The sequence below is a fragment of the Bombina bombina genome, chromosome 4, assembly GCF_027579735.1.
Source record: "Bombina bombina isolate aBomBom1 chromosome 4, aBomBom1.pri, whole genome shotgun sequence".
Lineage (NCBI taxonomy): Eukaryota > Metazoa > Chordata > Amphibia > Anura > Bombinatoridae > Bombina > Bombina bombina.
Genome location: NC_069502.1, coordinates 1,098,112,302 through 1,098,134,016, shown reverse-complemented (window position 1 = coordinate 1,098,134,016; position 21,715 = coordinate 1,098,112,302). Strand labels below are relative to the sequence as shown.

At 35.6% G+C, this 21,715-nt stretch overlaps 1 protein-coding gene across 1 annotated transcript in view; it reads right to left on the bottom strand.

Moving 5' to 3' along the window:
- The window catches only part of HAAO (3-hydroxyanthranilate 3,4-dioxygenase), a 288,957-nt gene that overhangs the window by 122,237 nt on the left and 145,005 nt on the right, over nt 1-21,715 (bottom strand). Inside the window, exon 3 of the mRNA XM_053712312.1 lies at nt 13,154-13,237. Coding sequence (XP_053568287.1) covers nt 13,154-13,237 — 84 coding nt within the window. The remainder of the gene's footprint in view (nt 1-13,153; nt 13,238-21,715) is intronic.

The following is a 21,715-nucleotide window of genomic DNA, read 5'->3' as shown; positions in this document are numbered from 1 at the left end:
TCCGGTAGAAATGTTCATCCATGCAGTGTCTTCAATCTTCATCCATCCGGAGCAGAGCCATCTTCAAAGGAGCCGACGCGGAGCCATCCTCTTCAACCGATGACCGGATGACTAATGAAGGTTCCTTTAAGGGACGTCATCCAAGATAGCGTCCCTTCATTTCCGATTGGCTGATAGGATTCTATCAGCCAATCGGAATTAAGGTAGAAAAAATCTGATTGGCTAATGTAATCAGCCAATCAGATTGAAGCTCACATTCTATTGGCCGTTCGGAACAGCCAATAGAATGCAAGCTCAATACGATTGGCTATTTGGATCAGCCAATCGGATTTAACATCAATCTGATTGACTGATTGCATCAGCCAATCAGATTTTGTTCTACCTTAATTCCGATTGACTGATAGAATCCTATCAGCCAATCGGAATTGAAGGGATGCTATCTTGGATGACGTCCCTTAAAGGAACCTTCATTTGTCGTTCAGTTGTCGGTTCAGTTGTGGCTCCACGTCGGCTCCTTTGAAGATGGCTCCGCTCCGGATGGATGAAGATTGAAGACGCTGCCTGGATTAACACTTCTACCGGATGGAGGACCTCTTCTTGCCCCGCTTGGATGAAGACTTCTACCGGATGAAGGACCTCCTCTGCGCACCTTGGATGAAGAATTCGGCTCAGCTGGGTGAAGACAACTCAAGGTAGGATGATCTTAAGGGGGGTTTGGGTGGGTTAGAGTAGGGGTATGTGGGTGGTGGGGGGGTATTGTATTTTTATTTTCAGGTAAAAGAGCTGATTACTTTGGGGCAATGCCCCGCAAAAAGCCCTTTTAAGGGCTGGTAAAAGAGCTGATTACTTTGGTAGTTTAGAATAGGGTAGGGCATTTTTTATTTTGGGGGGATTTTTTATTTTATTAGGGGGCTTAGATTAGGTGTAATTAGTTTAAAATTCTTGTAATTTATTTTTTTTGTAATTTAGTGGGGGTTTTTTTGCATTATAGAATAGTTTATTTTATTGTATTGTATTTTAAGTTAGCTAATTGTAGTTCATTTATTTAATTAATTTAATGATAGTGTAGTGTTAGGTGTATTTGTAACTTAGGTTAGGATTTATTTTACAGGTAATTTTTTACTTATTTTAACTAGGTAGCTATTAAATAGTTATTAACTATTTAATAGTTATTGTACCTAGTTAAAATAAATAGAAAGTTGCCTGTAAAATTAATATAAATCCTAAAATAGCTACAATGTAATTATTAATTATATTGTAGCTATATTAGGGTTTATTTTCTAGGTAAGTATTTAGTTTGAAATAGGATTATTTTATTTAATTTTAGGAATATTATTTTGTTTAATTTAAATTATATTTATGTTAGGGGGGTGTTAGGGTTAGAGTTAGGTTTAGGGGTTAATAATTTTATTATAGTAGCGGCGAGGTCCGGTCGGCAGATTAGGGGTTAATAATTGTAGTTAAGTAGCGGCGACGTTGGGGGGAGGGCACATTAGGGGTTAATAAATATAATATAGGGGTGGGTGATGTTAGGGGCAGCAGATTAAGGGTTCATAGCTATAATGTAGGTGGCGGCGGTGTCCGGTTGGCAGAATAGGGGGTTAAAATTTGTTATTAGAGTGGTGGCAATGTGGGGGGGGGGCTCGGTTTAGGGGTACATAGGTAGTTTATGGGTGTTAGTGTACTTTATAGCACAGTAGTTAGGAGCTTTATATTCCGGCGTTAGCCCATAAAGCTCTTAACTACTGACTTTTTTTTGCGGCTGGAGTCTTGTCGGTAGAGGGTCTACCGCTCACTTCTTCCAAGACTCCAAATACCGGCGTTAGGCAGATCCCATTGAAAAGATAGGATACGCAATTGGTGTAAGAGGATCTGCAGTAGCCTGGAGTCGCGGTGAGGAAGTGAGCGTTAGACCCTTTCCTGGCTGACTCTAAATACCAGCGGGCGGCCAAAAGCAGCTTTAGGACCCCTTAATGCTGCTTTTGACGGCTAACGCATAACTCTAAATCTAGCCATTAGTATTTGTTAGCACTGTTTATTCCAACTTTTTTCACACTCTACTCTTAGATTAGTAGTGAGACTGATCTTTTAAATAGCACACAGGGTTAAAGTTTAGTGCTTCTTGAGCTTTCACAATAACTAGTTCCTCTAGAACTCTAATACGAGTTTCAAAAGAGACTATGTATTCCAACTTGCCACAGACATATGATTTGACTGCTCCAGTGATGCAAACATATGGCAAGCTGTACACTGAGATTATCACAAATTCTTATTTAAAAGGTGTATCTTAAAAATATAAAAGATTTATAGTCACCCTTGGTTACTCCAATACCTTATTTGTTTTAACTCCCAATCGGCTAGATTACGAGTTTTGCGTTAGGAGTGAAAAAGCAGCGTTATGGGTTATAACGCTGCTTTTTCACTAGCACTGCTATTACGAGTCTCGTCAAAAAAGCTGTACCGCACACTTTTTTGGTCGTAACGCAAATTAACTTACGCAATTTGCATAAAGTCTTTTTTCAATGGGACTTCCATAGCGCCGATATTATAAGCTTTTTCTGGGAAGCCAAAAAGTGAGCGGTACAGCCTATACTGCAAGATTCGTAACGCAATCTAAAGTCAATAGTTATGAGTTTTACGCTACAAACCGTTAAAAAGTACACTAACACCCATAAACTACCTATTAACCCCAAAACCGAGGCCCTCCCGCATCGCAAACACTAAAATAAAATTATTAACCCCTAATCTGCCGCTCCCGACATCACCGCCACTATAACATATTAACCCCTAAACCGCCGCACTCCCTCCTCGCAAACACTAGTTAAATATTATTAACCCCTAATCTGCTGTCCCTAATATCGGCACAACCTACATTACAGTTATTAACCCCTAATCTGCCGCCCCCAATGTCGCCGCTACTATACTAAAGTTTTTAACCCCTAAACCAAGTCAAACCCTAACACCCCCTAACCTAAATATAATTAAAATGAATCTAAATAAAAATTAATATCATTACCTAAATAAATCTTATTTAAAACTAAATACTTACCTGTAAAATAAACCCTAAGATAGCTACAATATAACTAATAGTTACATTGTAGCTATCTTACGGTTTATTTTTATTTTACAGGTAAGTTTGTATTTATTTTCACTAGGTAGAATAGTTACTAAATAATTATTAACTATTTACTAACTACCTAGCTAAAATAAATACAAATGTACCTGTAAAATAAAACCTATCCTGTCTTACACTAACACCTAACCTTACACTACAATTAAATTAATTACCTAAATTAAATAAAATTACCTAAATTACAAAAACACACACTAAATTACACAAAATAAAAAAAGACATTATCAGATATTTAAACTAATTACACCTAATCTAATAGCCCTAGCAAAATAAAATAAGCCCCCTTAAAAGGGTATTTAGCTCTTTTTCAATTGCCCAAACCCTAATCTAAAAATAAAACACACCCAATAAACCCTTAAAAAAACTAACACTAACCCCCGAAGATCCACTTACAGTTTTGAAGACTGGACATCCATCCTAAACGAAGCCGGGAGAAGTCTTCATCTAAGCGGCAAGAAGTCCTCAACGAAGCCGGGAGAAGTCTTCACCCAAGCCGGCAGAAGTGTTCCTCCAGACGGGCAGAAGTCTTCATCCATCCGGCGCGGAGCGGCTCCATCTTCAAGACATCCGGTGCGGAGCATCCTCTTCAATTGAAGTTTTCTTCTAGAATGAAGGTTCCTTTAAGTGATGTCATCCAAGATGGCGTCCCTTGAATTCCGATTGGCTGATAGAATTCTATCAGCCAATTGGAATTAAAGGTGAAAAAATCCTATTGGTTGATGCAATCAGCCAATGGGATTGAGCTTCAATCCTATTGGCTGATCCAATCAGCCAATAGGATTGAGCTTGCATTCTATTGGCTGTTCCAATCAGCCAATAGAATGCAAGCTCAATCCTATTGGCTGATTGGATCAGCCAATAGGATTTTTTCACCTTTAATTCTGATTGGCTGATAGAATTCTATCAGCCATTCGGAATTCAAGGGACGTCATCTTGGATGACGTCACTTAAAGGAACCTTCATTCTGGAAGAAGAATTCGATTGAAGAGGATGCTCCGCGCCGGATGTCTTGAAGATGGAGCTACTCCACTCCGGATGGATGAAGATAGAAGATGCCGTCTGGATGAAGACTTATGCACGTCTGGTGGACCACTTCTGCCGGCTGGATGAAGACTTCTCACGGCTTCATTTAGGATGGATGTCCAGTCTTCAAAACTGTAAGTGGATCTTCGGGGGTTAGTGTTAGGTTTTTTTTAAGGATTTATTGGGTGGGTTTTATTTTTAGATTAGGGTTTGGGCAATTGAAAAAGAGCTAAATGCCCTTTAAGGGCAATGCCCATCCAAATGCCCTTTTCAGGGCAATGGGGAGCTTAGGTTTTTTTAGTTAGGATTTTATTTGGGGGGTTGGTGGTGTGGGTGGTGGGTTTTATTGTTGGGGGGTGTTTGTATTTTTTTTTACAGGTAAAAGCTGATTTCTTTGGGGCAATGCCTGACAAAAGGCCCTTTTAAGGGCTATTAGTAGTTTAGTTTAGGGTAGGGTTTTTTTTATTTTGGGGGGTTATTTTATTTTGATAGGGCTATTAGATTAGGTATAATTAGTTTAAATATCTGATAATGTCTTTTATTTTGTGTAATTTAGTGGGGGGGTTTTGTAATTTAGGTAATTTTATTTAATTTAGGTATTTATCTAATTGTAGTGTAAGGTTAGGTGTTATTGTAAGACTGGTTAAGTTTTATTTTACAGGTAAATTTGTATTTATTTTAGCAAGGTAGTTAGCAAATAGTTAATAACTATTTGGTAACTATTCTACCTAGTTAAAATAAATACAATTTTGCCTGTGAAATAAAAATAAAACTTAAGATAGATACAATGTAACTATTAGTTATATTGTAGCTATCTTAGGGTTTATTTTACAGGTAAGTATTTAGTTTTAAATAGGAATTATTTAGTTAATGATAGTAATTTTTATTTAAATCTATTTTAATTATATTTAAGTTAGGGGTTGTTAGGGTTAGACTTAGGGGTTAATAAATTTAGTATAGTGGCGGCGGCAGATTAGGGGTTAATAAATGTATGTAGGTGGCGGCGATGTTAGGGACAGCAGATTAGGGGTTAATATTTAACTAGTGTTTGCAATGCGGGAGTGCGGCGGTTTAGGGGTATTATGTTTATTATAGTGGCGGCAATGTCTGGAGCGGCAGATTAGGGTTTAATTAGTATAAAGTAGGTGTCGGCGATGTTGGGGGCGGAAGATTAGAGGTTAATAAGTGTAAGATTAGGGGTGTTTAGACTCGGGGTTCATGTTAGGGTGTTAGGTGTAAACATAAATTTAGTTTACCCATAGGAATCAATGGGGCTGTGTTACGGAGCTTTACGCAGCTTTATTGCAGGTGTTGGGCTTTTTTTCAGCTGGCTCTCCCCATTGATGTCTATGGGGAAATCGTGCACGAGCACGTAAAACCAGCTCACCGTGGCTTTCAGCAGCACTGGTATTGGAGTGCGGTATGGAGCTCAATTTTGCTCTACGCTCACTTCTTGCCTGATACCGCCGGGTTTTTATAAACCTGTAATACCAGCGCTGTAGGGAAGTGAGCGGTGACAATAATGTGCAAGCTAGCACCGCACCCCTCATAACACAAAACTTGTAATCTAGCGATTAGTTATCTAACTCTATACTTAAACAGAGAAACATACGTAATTTAGAGAAACTGAATGCAACAAACCCTCACAGAGTAAGGCTCACAGAGTTAATCAGCTAAATTTATTGAGTAGGCCCAAACTCAGGACACTAATCCCTTCCCTATTTACACACCCACAGGAAGATAGAAAGAAAATAAAGCAAAACAAGCAAAGAAAGAGGAATTAGTTAAAAACCAAGCTAAATTTATATCTTTGCACACCTTCTGCAGCAAACAATTTAAAATCTCCCTTAGTTATCTAACACTATACTTAAAAGGATATGAAACCCAACATCTTTCTTTAATGATTCAGATAGAGCATGCAGTTTTAAACAAATTTCTAATCTACTTCTATTAACAATTTAAATTTGTTTTCTTGGTATCTTTTATTGAAAAGCTGTGGCTTATGCTTAGGAGCCAGCCCATTTCTTGAGCACTATATGGCAGCAGTTTTGATTTTTTTTTTATCCATTTGCAAGAGCCCTAGATGGCAGCACTATTTCCTGCCATGTAGTGCTCCAGATGTCTACCTAGGTATCTCTTCAACAAGGAATGTAATGGGAACTAAGCGAATTTGATAATAGAAATAAATTGAAAACTTTTATAAATGGTATGCTCTGTCTGAATTACAAAAGATTATTTTGGGTTTCATATCCCTTTTAACAGATAAATGAATATGAAGCTTAGCACCTCCTGGGTAGTGCATGTTGGACTTGAGCCACAGCCAGGGCTCCCAACAGGTAAACCATAAAAGTGCAAAGTCCACAGCACTATAAATTATGCAACTGTTTATAAAAGCATACAGACAGATAAATGTGCGACTTTTGGGCACACGCCCTTAATCATGCAAGACTTCATGATACACCTGCGGTAGCTTTTAAAAGATACAACAGCCAATCACTATACACCAATAATTAACCCTTTGCTAAACATCTATTCACCTAACATAATATACCACCACCTAGTGGATATACATAAAATTACTTATAAGATAATACCAAGTTAAAATATTTTCTTTTCTCTGTCCATTATTTACATACAAGGCAGCCATTGAATTATTAACTATATACATATATGCACAAGATATGGACAAGGCATTATAAATATAGATAAATGGCCTAAGAGATAATCATATATATTCAGAAAACAGAGACACTTACTAAACACAGAGAAACTGAATGCAGCAAGCCCTCACAGAGTTAAAGCGACAGTCTAGGCCAAAATAAACTTTCATGATTCAGATACAGCATGTAATTTTAAACAATTTTCAAATTTACTTTTATCACCAATTTTGCTTTGTTCTCTTGGTATTCTTAGTTGAAAGCTTAACCTAGGAGGTTCATATGCTAATTTCTTAGACCTTGAAGCCCACTTCTTTTCAGAATACATTTTAACAGTTTTTCACCACTAGAGGGTGTTAGTTCACGTATTTCATATAGATAACACTGCTCGTGCAGGTGAAGTTATCTGGTAGCAGGCACAGCAAGTCTGTCAAAAGAACTGAAATAAAGGGGCAGTTTGCAGAGGCTTAGATACAAGATAATCACAGAGGTTAAAAGTATATTATTATAACTGTGTTGGTTATGCAAAACTGGGGAATGGGTAATAAAGGGATTATATATCTTTTAAAAAAATAAAAATTCTGGTGTAGACTGTCCCTTTAATGAGCTAAATTTATATAGTAGGCCCATACAGGTGAAACTAATACCTCCCCTAATTACACACACAAGGTAGAAAAAAACAATAAAAAAACAAACAAAGAGGAATTAGTTAAAGTGCAAGCTAAGATAAAAACAGTAAAATATAAATGTAAAGCTTTGCACACCTAATAAAGCAAACAATTTAAAAAGCCCCTTAGTTATCTAGCTCTATATTTAAATAGAGAAACTTACTTAACACAGAGAAACTGGATGCAGCAAGCCCTTACAGAGCCTGTAATATAACTAGCATTCAGTGGAAATCTAATATTTCTTTACTTTTTATCTACTACAGGAAAAAAATGGAAATTGTATTCCCTATTGGATTTACTTTCATCTCTTTGTGACATCGACATGTGGCTTTGTATAGCCTTGTACATATATAGTGTTATTAATAAAACATAACTAATTCCCTTGAAATGTGTATTACATTTTATAAATGTGAACTTTTTTATTATATTTTTTATTTTACTGATGTTAGACAGTAGCTTTCTTTTAAAGGGAGGCATGGAAAGGACAATCCATTCATAACAATTATAAATGATTCCTTTCCTTTTTTTTATTATTATTTCAAGATAATGACTCAATTTTTCAGGGGTTGTTAAGAGCTAAGTGGGTAAATGTTCTGATAAGTGTCTCAAACATATTTATATGATGTATAAAATATATGATTTTTAATATATATATTTTTTTACGTTTCCAAAGAAAAATTGCATAGAAAGACAACGACAAGATAAGATGAGTCACCTTAGGTGTCATCACAATAAGTAATAATAGTCAATAATCACATTAGCCATAAATTGAATAGAGCTAAGTAAAAATGAGGCAAATGAAAATTAGGTTAAACTAATCCAAGGAAGAAAAAAGCAAAAAACAAAACAAAACAAACAAAAAAAAAACACGAAGGAAACGGATGACAATCACCCCCTGCTCAAATTGGAGTGAACACTATGCTATCCAAATAAGAGTGTCCAATGTCTAAGGACTCCATGTACGAAGCAGCAAAAGCTGCTCCGGAGCCTTTGCGGGGCAGGTTCGCATATGCGAGCCTGCTTCCCGCAATGTAAGAAGCAGCAGTCATTAGACCGCTGCTTCCTACACCCTACGCCACCTCTTAGGTGGCGAAGCAAAATCACTGAGAGCTCGCTCGCTCTTGGTGATTGACAGCTCCTTCAGTCGCGTGATTGGTCGCGTGACTGAAGGGGCAGGCATTACACACTCCGCTGAGTGTGTAATGATACATACGGGCAAGCGGATCAATAGATCCGCTGCCCGTGTGTAGCGGAGGCGGGCGGACAGCTTCGCGAGTTAAGAAGCTGTCCGCCCGCCTCTTAGTACATGGAGCCCTATGATCATAAAATGGAATGTGGTGTTCTCCAGTCCATCACTATCTATTGTATCTTATCAATCCTTTTTTTGCTTCAACATACATTGTCCAAGGCTCTCTAGTGTCTAGAAATGATCCCTTACTAACTAATAATTCAGCCAATAAGCTTCTCATTTGGAAAATATACTTCATTTTTCTTATTAATAGGGAGAAATTTAATCATTTCCTTTTTCAATGACGGGCTATACAGATTCTAACTGCAGTGCAAATTGTGTCTACCAATATATTATTTCTTGGTGTTAGTATCCTAATAGAGTTATGGGAAAGGCCTCTGGAGTATTTTGAAAGATAGAACTCAAACAGAAGTTTGCTCCATTATATGTATTACACCTTTGCAACACTGCAGCATATTAATAACAAAATGTATGCTTACCTGATAAATTAATTTATTTCATGGTGGAAAGAGTCCATGAGCCATTACTCCTGTGATTCAACTCCTGGCCACTAGAAGGAGGCAAATATTCCCAAATCTACCACCTCTCTGGTATTCCCGTTTGCCGTATAGACAAGAAGGAGAAGTAGAAATGTAAAAAAAGGACAAATCAGGGAAATTGAGGTGCAAACTTGAAAAAAAATAAGTAAACAAATTAAAATGGGCGGGTCTTTTGGAGTCACCACCATGAAAGAAATTAATTTCTCAGGTAAGCATCAATATTTTCTTTCATAAGGTGGTGAGAGTCCATGAGCCATTACTCCTGGTAACAAATACCCAAGCTGTGGAGTCCTGAAGTGACAATATGTGAGAAGAAGAATTGGGGAGAGATGGAATAATGAGTGTTTGCAGCCTTCAGTGAAACATGGTGAAGGGTCTGTCCCTATTTGGGGCTGCATTTCTGCCAGTGGTGTTGGCGATATTGTCCAAAGTGATGGGATCAAGAATGCTGAAAAGTACAGACAGGTTTTAATTCATCATGCCATTCCTTTTGGAAAGCACCTGATTGTGACTGGTTTTAGTTTCCAGCATGATAACGATACCAAGCACACTGCTAATGCAGTTAAATCATATTTGGAGAGAAAAACAGCTGACAGTCATAGACAGGCCTCCCCAAAGTCCACACTTGAATATTGTACAGGCAGTATGGGATCACCTGGACAGAGAAATATAAGACAACCTAAATCTAAAGAAGGATTCTGGGAAGTGCTGAAAGAAGCCTGGTATAATATACCAGAAGATTATTTCAGAAAACTTCAGGACAGTCTCCCCAAAAGAGTTCAAGATGTGCTTAGTGCCAGGTTACACTAAATACTGAATTTTACCTGAAGAAGCCATTTTGTTCTTAAGTGTTTTTTTTATATTTTGTGTACATATTTCCTGTATTTTCTGTTTGTATGCTATATGAGACAGAAAAATAAATATGGATGTCATTAAAACTTTGCTAAAACAACAAATCTAATCGTGGCCTTTTGCACAATACTGTATATGTATGTATGTATGTATGTATATATAATTTTTCAACTGTTTCAGTGTGGGTATACCAAGAACTTTTTTTAATTTTGTAATTATTTTTTGATAATTGAAATTGGTAATTAGTGCCTTTACCACCAGAACCCTTTATAATATAAGGGAAGGATCACAGTAAAAATATTTTTATCAACCTTAAGCAGAAGTTGGGATACACCCAAGTAAAGACTGATGATTTAGTCATTCATACTCTAGTGGTGCAAAAAATTATACAACATTATTTTATTCATAATCTTGAAAAAAGAGAAAGAAGAACACACATCAAAATGCAACCTACTGATGGTAAATGTAGTTTTTGACCACAAAAACACTATAGCTTAAAGGAACATTAAACACTAAATAAATGCTTGCTAGAATGATGCATTAAAAAAGATAAGTCTGAGAATAACACACAGATGTATTTTTTAAAGTTTCATTAGTTTGGAATAGTGTCATCTGATGCCGAGGTGTGCAGTTATCAGCCAGGAAACAGGGGGGGTGAATCACACTTATTCTTCTTCAGTCTTAATAATTGATGAATAACAGAAACATTTTATTACCCTTATAGTTTGGATGGATTCTATTTTCTTTCTTCTTTAATTATATACATTTGATGCAGGAGTATAGCACCAGACTGTTGGGTATTCTACACAGTCTTTTTCTACTTAGTTATAGTCACAGTGCCAGTATTTATTTTTTCTTATTGTAACTTATTTTTAATAGCCAAGTTCCACCCACCATTTGTCTTATTTGAAGAAGCCAATCTGGGTTTGTTTCTGGGAAATACAAGGTTAGCCACAGTCATTATGTTAGAATTAAAGGAACAGTCAACACTAGAATTTTTGTTGTTTAAAAATATAGATAATCCCTTTATTACCCATTCCCCGGTTTTGCATAACCAACACTGTTATATTAATATACTTTTTACCTCTGTGATTAACTTGTATCTAAGCATCTTCTGACAGCCCCCTGATCACATGACTTTTTATTTATTATCTATTGACTTTCATTTTCGCCAATTAGTGCAGTGTTTGCCACAATCCATGGGCGTGGTCACAATGTTATCTATATGGCTCACATGAACTAGCTCTCCCCTGTTGTGAAAAGCAAATAAAAAAGCATGTGATAAGAGGCGACCTTCAAGTGCTTAGAAATTATCATATGAGCCTTCCTAGCTTAGCTTTCAACTAAAAATACCAAGAGAATAAAGCAAAATTGGTGATAAAAGTAAATTGAAAAGTTGTTTAAAATTGCATGCCCTAAAGTGGCAATGGCTACTCTTTCAGCAACATGGAGAGAGGCTCATCTTAAGTTATTACATAAATTTCACTATACTCCGGAAAAAGGCTATAAGCTCCAGAACATGAATTTTTTTAAATGTCCTAAGTGCTCCTTAATTGCGGCAGATCTCTTACATATGATAGTTAACTGTCCCCTGATTAGGCAATTTTGGCGAAAACTAGAATTCTGGATCAATACTACTCTCAGGATCTCCCCTCTGGAGATATCGGCAAGCTTAATTATATTTTGCTGTTATAATCAGATAGAACAACAATCAAATGAAAAAATAATAAGTGTATCTATAATGGCAGCTAGGTACTTAATATTTAAAAAATGGAAGACGAGAGAAATCCCTAGTGTGGTGGAAATAAAAAATTTCCTCAAAAAACAATGCATATTAGAACAACGTGACACGGATATTAATAATGATTCTGACATCAGAATTTTTTTTAGTAAATGGGCACCATTTATTAAATCCCTCCCGGCCACAGAGATAGACTATATTGTATTTCCCTTCCAAAACACAGAGCTAGTACAACTGGGGTTATGGTAAATGGATAGGAATCAAAGGTTTTGGGGGGGGGGGGGGACGAATGTGGAAATTCCCTTTCCCTTTCCCCCCTCTCCCCCTCTTTTTTTTTCTCCCCCCTTTTTTTTTTTTTTCCCTCTCTCCCTCTCTTGGTGGAAGTATTGAGAAGTAACAGATATGAGTCTGGACTGCAATAATAATAATATAAAATTGAACTGAGGTTGATCAACTAAGAAAAATTATCTTGAGCATACTAATTCTTAATTAACTTGAAGGTAATTTAGGAGTATTATTGGTTATAAAAAGCATAAACAATAGATTGGTTTGATTTGTTGACTGTACGCATAAAGTATATAAGGGAAATAGTGCCGTTTTTCCCTGTTAAATTTTTTTTTTTTTTTCTTTTTCCCCTTCCCCTCTCCTTTGTTATTGTTTTTTGTTTAAGGAATTATAGAAATAATATAATTCAATAGGAAACTCTAGAGATGAAGGATTGTTAGAATTATTGAATCCTCACGGTTGTTTGGTTGTTTTTTTTCATTGTTTATGTAACCTTCTCTGTTTCCTGAAAACTGCTTAAAAATGTATAAACATGTTGAAATATAATAAAAATGAAAAAAAAAAATTGCATGCCCTATTTGAAACATGAAACTTTATTTTTTATTTGACTGTCCCTCCCTGCATTGTTTTCCAGTTGTTGTCTGCTAAACCCAGTTAAGGAAATATATAGATCAATGTGCATTTCCAATTCTGAGAATGAGAAAACTTCTCATATTTAGAACTCAATTAAAAGAAAAGGGGGTAAAATTAATAATGAAAGCATATTTGAAAGTTCTTTTAAACATATGTATGCATATCCTTTATAAATAGTGTGTAATATTTTTTTCCCCAAAGTGTAGATGCAAAATATCATTGGAAATGAATATTGTTTCATATAGGTCAATAGGTTTACTTATCTGGATTCTGAACCACATTTTTCAGAATCAGTGACAAGACAGGAGATAGTGTAATGTGCATTATAATACCAGCTACTGTTATATAAAGGAACATTCAGAGCATACAGTACCTCCCCTTCTTTGATGTGAATATCCTTATGTATTCCATTCTCAATTATCTTCAGGCACATATCTCCTTCAACTTGGTAAAACAACTGAAATAGAAAGAGAATGTGGTCAGATTTCTTTTTACAGCATGGCAATCAGAGTCTCTCGATAATAAGTAGCTAAAGAAAATGTTTTATGTTGTAAAAGTATTTTTTAAATTGGCCAGAAGTAGAAAATGTTCCCAAGTTAGATCTAAAGTCACACAGGAAATTGTATTTTTAAATGTGAATAGGTCCCTAAGCCCTTTAGAACTAGGCACAGCCAAATAAATGTCTATAGAAAGAATCCATTTAATTGGGTCCAGTGGACATTTCTTTTGTAACATGTTTGAAGATAAAATTAATTTTCGTTTTCGGTTTTTGCAGTCACGCTCATATGTTTATTTAACACATGCTTGTGCAGAGAGCAATTTATGAGCCAATTGTCCATATGAATTAACTACTAAGATATATTAAAACAGAGATAAAGTAGTAATTCATTTTACACACTGTATATGTATTAACAATACACTGTTGAATTGATGCAATTTATAATATAAATCCAATTTAATTGCATTGCTAAACATGAACATTGGATAATTATTTGATTATTAGTTGTAAATAATATGCTACTAGATTTGGGTTAAAAGGTCATTAAACTGTAAAATGTTCTCACCTTTAATATGTGATAAATTTTCAACGATCAAGTTTACCTGTTGAAGTGTATTAAATTGTTTACAAATAGTTCCATTATCTTTGTTTTGTCATTTTAAATTGCTGCTTTTGCCTGCTGAAACTACTGCATATAGTGAAAATGTCAATACTTGAGTTTTGGCTAAAGAAAAATTATGTAAACAGGAGGCAGTGGTATAAGTCAGTCTCCCAACGGGGGTGGGAGAGACAGAGAGAGAGTTCAGCCCAATTGAGAAAGTGTTTCTTCAGCTACTTTGAATACAATGAACTCATCGGTTGCTTGCCTGAGTACTTTTTCCATATATCAAAAAAATAACTGGGTAACTAGAAATGTATACAAATGCAATGATTAAAACTAAAAACAGAATATCCTAAGTAACAGAACAGAACACCTGAACAGAAGAAAGCTTTATGCGCAAGTTGGGATGCGCTTGTATTATGAGTTGAAAGTAAACTGTTTTCGCTCTCGCTAACCCGACATTAAAATGCAAAATGTGTGTGCGTTCACGTATTCCCCCATCAAAGTCATTGGGGAAAAAAAGTGTAAAATCCCCACTCTCGTGCGAACCCAATTCTATATTCTCATGTGCGCGAACCCAATTCTATATTCTCATGTGCGCTAACCCAACATGAAAAAAACAATATTTCCCATGCCAATGCTCTTCACAGAATATTTTTGATTTATTCATAAATAAATATTTCTACATATATCTGATGTTATTTTGGTATAATATATACCTATATATACAGATGATTAAATATAGGCATAGATATATACAGGTATATATAGGAATATCTATTTATAATTACTTAGAACATATTCCCGAATTTGCAGAACATTGGAATATGAAATATTTACAGTAAATACATAGTTAAAACCTTTATTAAATATGAAAATTGCATAAATAGTTTTTTTATGTTTTCCTCTACTTAACTGCAAAGGGCTCCAATGCACTGTCGCCTAGATTACGAGTCTTGCGTTAGCCTTAAAAAACAGCGTTGAGAGGTCCCAACACTGCTTTTTAATGCCCGCTGGTATTACGAGTCAGGCCGGTACAGGTGTACTGCTCACGTTTTTCCGCGACTCGAGCATACCACAAATCCACTTACATCAATTGCGTATCCTATCTTTTTAATGGAATTTGCCTAACGCCGGTATTATAAGTCTTGGAAGAAGTGAGCGGTACAGCCTCTCCTGTCAAGACTCCTACCGCATTTAAAAGTCAGTAGTTAAGAGTTTTATGGTCTAACGCCGTAACATAAAACTCTTAACTAAAGTGATAAAAAGTACACTAACACCCATAATAAAAAGTACACTAACACCCATAAAATACCTATTAACCCCTAAACTGAGCCCCCCCCACATCGCAAACACTTGAATACATTTTTTAACCCCTAATCTGCTGACCGGACATCGCCGCCACTTCAATAAATATATTAACCCCTAAACCACAGCACTCCTGCCTCGCAAACATTAGGTACATTTTATTAACCCCTATAACCCCTAATCTGCCGTCTCTAACATCGCCGACACCTACCTACATTTATTAATCCCTAATCTGCTGCCCTTAACGTCGCCGCAACTATATTAAATTTATTAACCCCAAAATCTAAGTCTAACCCTAACCCTAACACCCCCCTAACTTAAATATAATTGAAATAAATCAAAATTACTACAATTTTAATAAATTATTCCTATTTAAAACTAAATACTTACCTATAAAATAAACCCTAACATAGCTACAATATAACTAATAGTAACATTGTAGCCATTTTAGGATTTATTTTTATTGTACAGGCTAGTTTGTATTTATTTTAACTAGGTACAATAGTTATTAAATAGTTATTAACAATGTAATAACTTCCTAGTTAAAATAATTACAAATTTACCTGTAAAAAAAACCCTAACCTAAGTTACAATTACACCAAACACTACACTATAATTAAATTAATTACCTAAAATAACTACAATTAATTACAATAAAATTAAATAAACTAAAGTACGAAACCCCCCACTAAATTACAGAAAATAATAAAATAATTACAATTTTGTTAAACTAATTACACCTAATCTAATCCCCCTAATAAAATAAAAAGCCCCCCAAAATAATAAAAATCCCTACCCTACACAAAATTACAAATAGCCCTTAAAAGGGCCTTTTGCGGGGCATTGCCCCAAAGTAATCAGCTCTAATACCTGTAAAAAAAAAAGACAAATCCCCCCCCAACATTACAACCCACCACCCACACTCCCAACCCTAAAACCCACCCAATCCCCCCTTAATAAAACCTAACACTAACCCCTTGAAGATCACCCTACCTTGAGACGTCTTCACCCAACAGCAGAAGTGGTCCTCCAGAGGGTCCGAAGAATTCTATCAGCCAATCGGAATTAAGGTAGAAAAAATCCTATTGGCAGATTAGATCAGCCAATAGAATGCCAGCTCAATCCTATTTTTTCCTGATGGTTTGACACACTTTTAGGATCATCACTTTTACAATTTTCATACGCTGTTTTGGTTTGGATTCTTCACGAACACACACCGGAGCCCCATATGACTAACTCTTGAATACCTCTCTGATACAAACTCTGTTTTTTGCTAACTGAACGACAGGGATCAGGAATTATCTTGGATTTTACTCTTTCTATTTTTATTTTTTAAGGTGCACCTTATTGCTTGCTTGTTTTTAATATTGAGATAACATTGTTTGATCTATTGTGATTTTATATTTCATGTGATTTTATTGTACTAAATCCATAGATGTTATGGATATTTGACCCATAACCACTGTTATCTTTTTATACATATAAATACTTTGTACATATCTTTTGGCGCTCTTCACTATATTATTCATATTAATTTCTCCTCAGGTGAGCTAGAGCACCTATGTGCAGAGCGAATTATGTATTGCCCTAAGCGCTTGCTCTGTCCTTCCACATGTAATTGTAACTTAGGTTAGGGTTTATTTTACAGGTAAATTTGTAATTATTCAAAAAATATGGAATAAAAAGCGCAGAGTAAAAGCACCAAACTCCTGATATACCTAAAAAGTCCCTAATATAGGCATATAAAAAACAGATAAAATTATATTTAAACAGGAGCGCTGTAGCTAAAGGTGTTGGTGGATGTGGAACAAATTATCAAATTTATGAATAGAACAAGTGATAAAATTACAAAAAAAACGTGTTAAAACATCAATATTGATAAAAAATATTGGGATAGTGACAAATGCTTAGTGATAAGGTTATTCGTGCATATTGTGAATAATCAAAAAAAGGGCTTTATGAAGCAAAATAAACTGAAATAAACAGTGACAAGTAAAGTGTAGTTTAGCAAGGCTCTGCCTAAAAATATTTAATGCAACATATGCAAATACAGAATAAAAACACAATATACTAAAAACGGACGTCTCCGTATATAACAAAATATGCCAATACACCGACAATGTCAAAATGTATCTCCTTATGGCCAGAAACGGGATAAAACAGTCCAGGTAGAAGTTAATATGTGGATAGATGATGCAGGCTTACCCCCAAACAATTGCGGCTCTCGATGAAGGAAAATAAAAAATTACCGCCGTAGCGGAAGTGACGTCACTTATAGGGGCGCTGGCCTGACTGAGCACTCCGATTGGTTCCTGTTACGATCGCTCTCAGGTTTCAGCTTCTTAGCTCACAGTGGCAAGGTATCCGCTCTTTATGTGCTCAAATGCACGCAGGATACTAATAACGGCTGTTTTGTACTAGATGCAACTGTTTAGAGTAGATGCAAAAGTTCCATTTATAATCTTCAATAAGGCTTATAGTATCGGTACATAGACAAGTACCAGGAGGATGCAAATTTTAAAGTCCCACAGATGACAAGCAGCATCAATCTGTAACAGCAACTGGTGGCTGTGAAATACTTCTTAAAATTAGAAGTTGGCAACAAACATCAACGCGTTTCTCCCTCTGCAGGGCTTTCTCAAGATGAGGTGTTGCAGCAGGTGCACCTTTTTTAAAGGTGTATCTCAGTCTCTTATTGGTTACATTTTATTAGTCATAGAGAAAGGGGTGTATATCATTAATTAAAGGTGGTATTGGCAAATCTACATTTGTTCAGAACAATAATATATCAGCTTCATTACTAGAGTTCAAATAAATACAGAATCTAAACTCCATATATTCATCTAAAATGGTCGATTGTAAAGTGCATAGTGATAGTGGTGTTATAATTTGGTGTACAAAAATAAATAAATAGAAGTTTTAAAACAACCTTCATGATAAAGTGAAAATATAAATAGGACCCTAGGGACTATGTGATAACATAATGTACAAAACTTGATTATGGATAAAGTTATATCTATACCCTTATTATAAAAAACTTTAAAAGTGAATTGTCTGCACTGTTCAGAATAAAAAATAATAAAATACATTTATATTAAAAAATATATCTATATTAAAGGGGACACAGGTATACGTCAGGGGATACAGCTTAAAATTGATCTATAAAATGAATTAATCTAATAAAAATGAATCTAATAAAAATGGGGAGATATCTAACTCTGAATTCAGACCGGCGGGAAATAGGGTATCATATTTATATATGAGTTCAGCCTCTTTGAGTTTTAAAATTTTTTCTATATTCCCACCCCTCCAATTTTGCTTAAAATGTGCTATTCCCCAATACTTTAGATCAGAGGTTCTACCATTATGCACTAATTTAAAATGTTTGTACAGATTAGTGTCTTCCATTCCCTTTTCAATACAAAGGAGATGTTCCCTTATCCTATCTTTTATCATTCTTTTTGTTTCCCCAAAATATATCAAATCACAAGTGCATTTTAAAATATAGATGACCCCTTTAGTGGTACATCTAATACACTGTTTAATACTAAATTCTTCCCCAGATTTCTGAACTTTTACTGTGCTTCTTTTGTCACTGTATTTACAAGCCTTACAGGAGTAGCAAGGAAAGAAACCTACTATTTTCCCTCCTTGTAAATTTTTCTGTATGGGTGCCATTGTTTTAGTGTGATATGCACTCGGTGCCAGGATAGATTTGAAGTTTTTAGATTTTCTAAAAATCATTTTTGGTTTCGGTGGTAAAGAGTCTCCTATAATAGGGTCTGCTTTAAGTATGCCCCAGTTTTTATTTAAGATCTTTCTCATAAGACCATGATCTGCACTATACTCTAATGAATGGGACATTGATTACCTCTGTATTTTCTATATTCATCTTTTGTTTGTATGAAAGTAGGGTTTTTCTATCGGTCTCCCTAGCCCGTGATACAGCCTTATTTACAGTTTCTTTATTGTATCCTCTATCTAGGGATTTTTCCATTAGAATCCCAATCTGATTTTCAAAGTCTTGGGGTCTAGAACAATTTTTCTTAATCCTCAGACTTTGGCCAAATGGGATGTTGTATTTCCATTGCTGGAGATGACAACTATTGGCATGTATGAAACTGTTAGAGTCAACTTCTTTAATTGTTTCCACTACATTATTTACCACCATAATTTCCAAATCTAAAAAAATGACAGTTTCCCTACTATAATTAAAGGTGAATTTTAAGCCCCTATCATTAGCATTCATATTATCAAACAACCTTAATAGCTCTACTTCAGACCCCCTCCATATTAACAGGACATCATCGATGTATCGTCTATAGAGCACAAGGTTTGCACCATAGCTACCCTCCCGGAACAAAGATTCTTCCCAATTGCCAAACAGGTTGGCGTAGCTAGGTGAAAACCTCGTGCCCATAGCCGTACCCTCTATCTGTAAAAAAGAATTTGTTATCATGCATAAAATAATTGTTTTTTAATATAAAAGCTATACTTTTTAATAAAAATTGCTTTTGTTCGATCTTCATATCTGGATCAGTGCTTAAATATTGATCAATAGCTGCGACCCCTTTCTCATGGTCTATTACTGTATATAACAATGTTATGTCTCCGGTGACTATAATATAATTATCCTCCCAAACTAAATTTTCCAAAATGTTTAGGACCGCAGTTGAGTCCTTAAGGTATGAGTGCAGATTTTTTACAAATTTCTGTAGAAAGATGTCCACATATTGTGATAAGTTTGAGGATAATGCCCCTATTCCTGAGATAATTGGTCTACCCGGTGGTTGTTCTACATTCTTATGGATTTTTGGGAGGAAGTAGAACACCGGGACCCTCGGATGTTTCGGGTCCAGGTATTCCACCTCCTTTTCATTTAGTATTCCCAGGTCCCTTCCAACTTTTAGAAGCTTTTTAAGTAATGCTGCAAATTTATTTGTAGGGTTTAAATCTAATTTTTTGTAGGTTTTGGTATCACTTAACAGTCTATTGGCTTCAGATTCGTAATAGCTAGTGTCCATTACTACAATCCCGCCGCCCTTGTCGGCGGGCTTGATGGTCACTTTGTTGTTCTTTTTTAGGTTCTCTAAAACCAAACTGTCCTTTTTTGTCATATTGATTTTTGTAAATCTAGATGGCTGACTATTTTTTAGATCTCTTAGGGCCATTTTTTCGAAAGTCTCTAGATGACTTCCTTTTGCAGAGATAGGATTAAATTTGGATTTAGATTTTAAATTGGTTGGCTATCAATATTATAGAAATTCCAACACATATAACAGACAGAATGACTATCATTCAGAGGCCAATAGGGGATACCACAATAATGATTACCATAGGAACAGATATGTACCGTTTAGACCAAATAGACCAAATAGAATTATCTTGGAAAATAGAGATAATTGGGAAACACCAGTTAGGAATAGATACACCCCCCCTAAATTATGAAGGAGAGACCCACTCATAAAGGTAATGAGACGCCTTTTTTATTGAACAGCCCTCTGAGGGAGGGCACATCAAAAGATCTTTTAGAACAGAACAAAAACACATGGGGACACAGAAACAACAAAAAAAGACCTCTAGAGGAACAAGAGGGAGTGGCTCCAGAAAACAAAGCCAAAAGAGGGAGATAAACACAAATGGAGTATTAAATATAAGTAGTACTACTCTAAAAGAGGAAGAAACTAAAATACTAAGCTACGGACTCTCCTTTGCCCCTAGTACCAGATTAAATAAATTCAACATGCACATACACATTAAAAAGTTTGTAAGAAATCTCACTTTAAAAAGGTTCTATATGAGAAGTCCATTAGAAATAGCGTCCACCAAAAGAGCTACAATTAAACAAGATAACTTTATCCATACCAATTTAAAATCTAAATCCAAATTTAATCCTATCTCTGCAAAAGGAAGTCATCTAGAGACTTTCGAAAAAATGGCCCTAAGAGATCTAAAAAATAGTCAGCCATCTAGATTTACAAAAATCAATATGACAAAAAAGGACAGTTTGGTTTTAGAGAACCTAAAAAATAACAACAAAGTGACCATCAAGCCTGCCGACAAGGGCGGCGGGATTGTAGTAATGGACACTAGCTATTACGAATCTGAAGCCAATAGACTGTTAAGTGATACCAAAACCTACAAAAAAATAGATTTAAACCCTACAAATAAATTTGCAGCATTACTTAAAAAGCTTCTAAAAGGAAGGGACCTGGGAATACTAAATGAAAAGGAGGTGGAATACCTGGACCCGAAACATCCGAGGGTCCCGGTGTTCTACTTCCTCCCAAAAATCCATAAGAATGTAGAACAACCACCGGGTAGACCAATTATCTCAGGAATAGGGGCATTATCCTCAAACTTATCACAATATGTGGACATCTTTCTACAGAAATTTGTAAAAAATCTGGACTGATACCTTAAGGACTCAACTGCGGTCCTAAACATTTTGGAAAATTTAGTTTGGGAGGATAATTATATTATAGTCACCGGAGACATAACATTGTTATATACAGTAATAGACCATG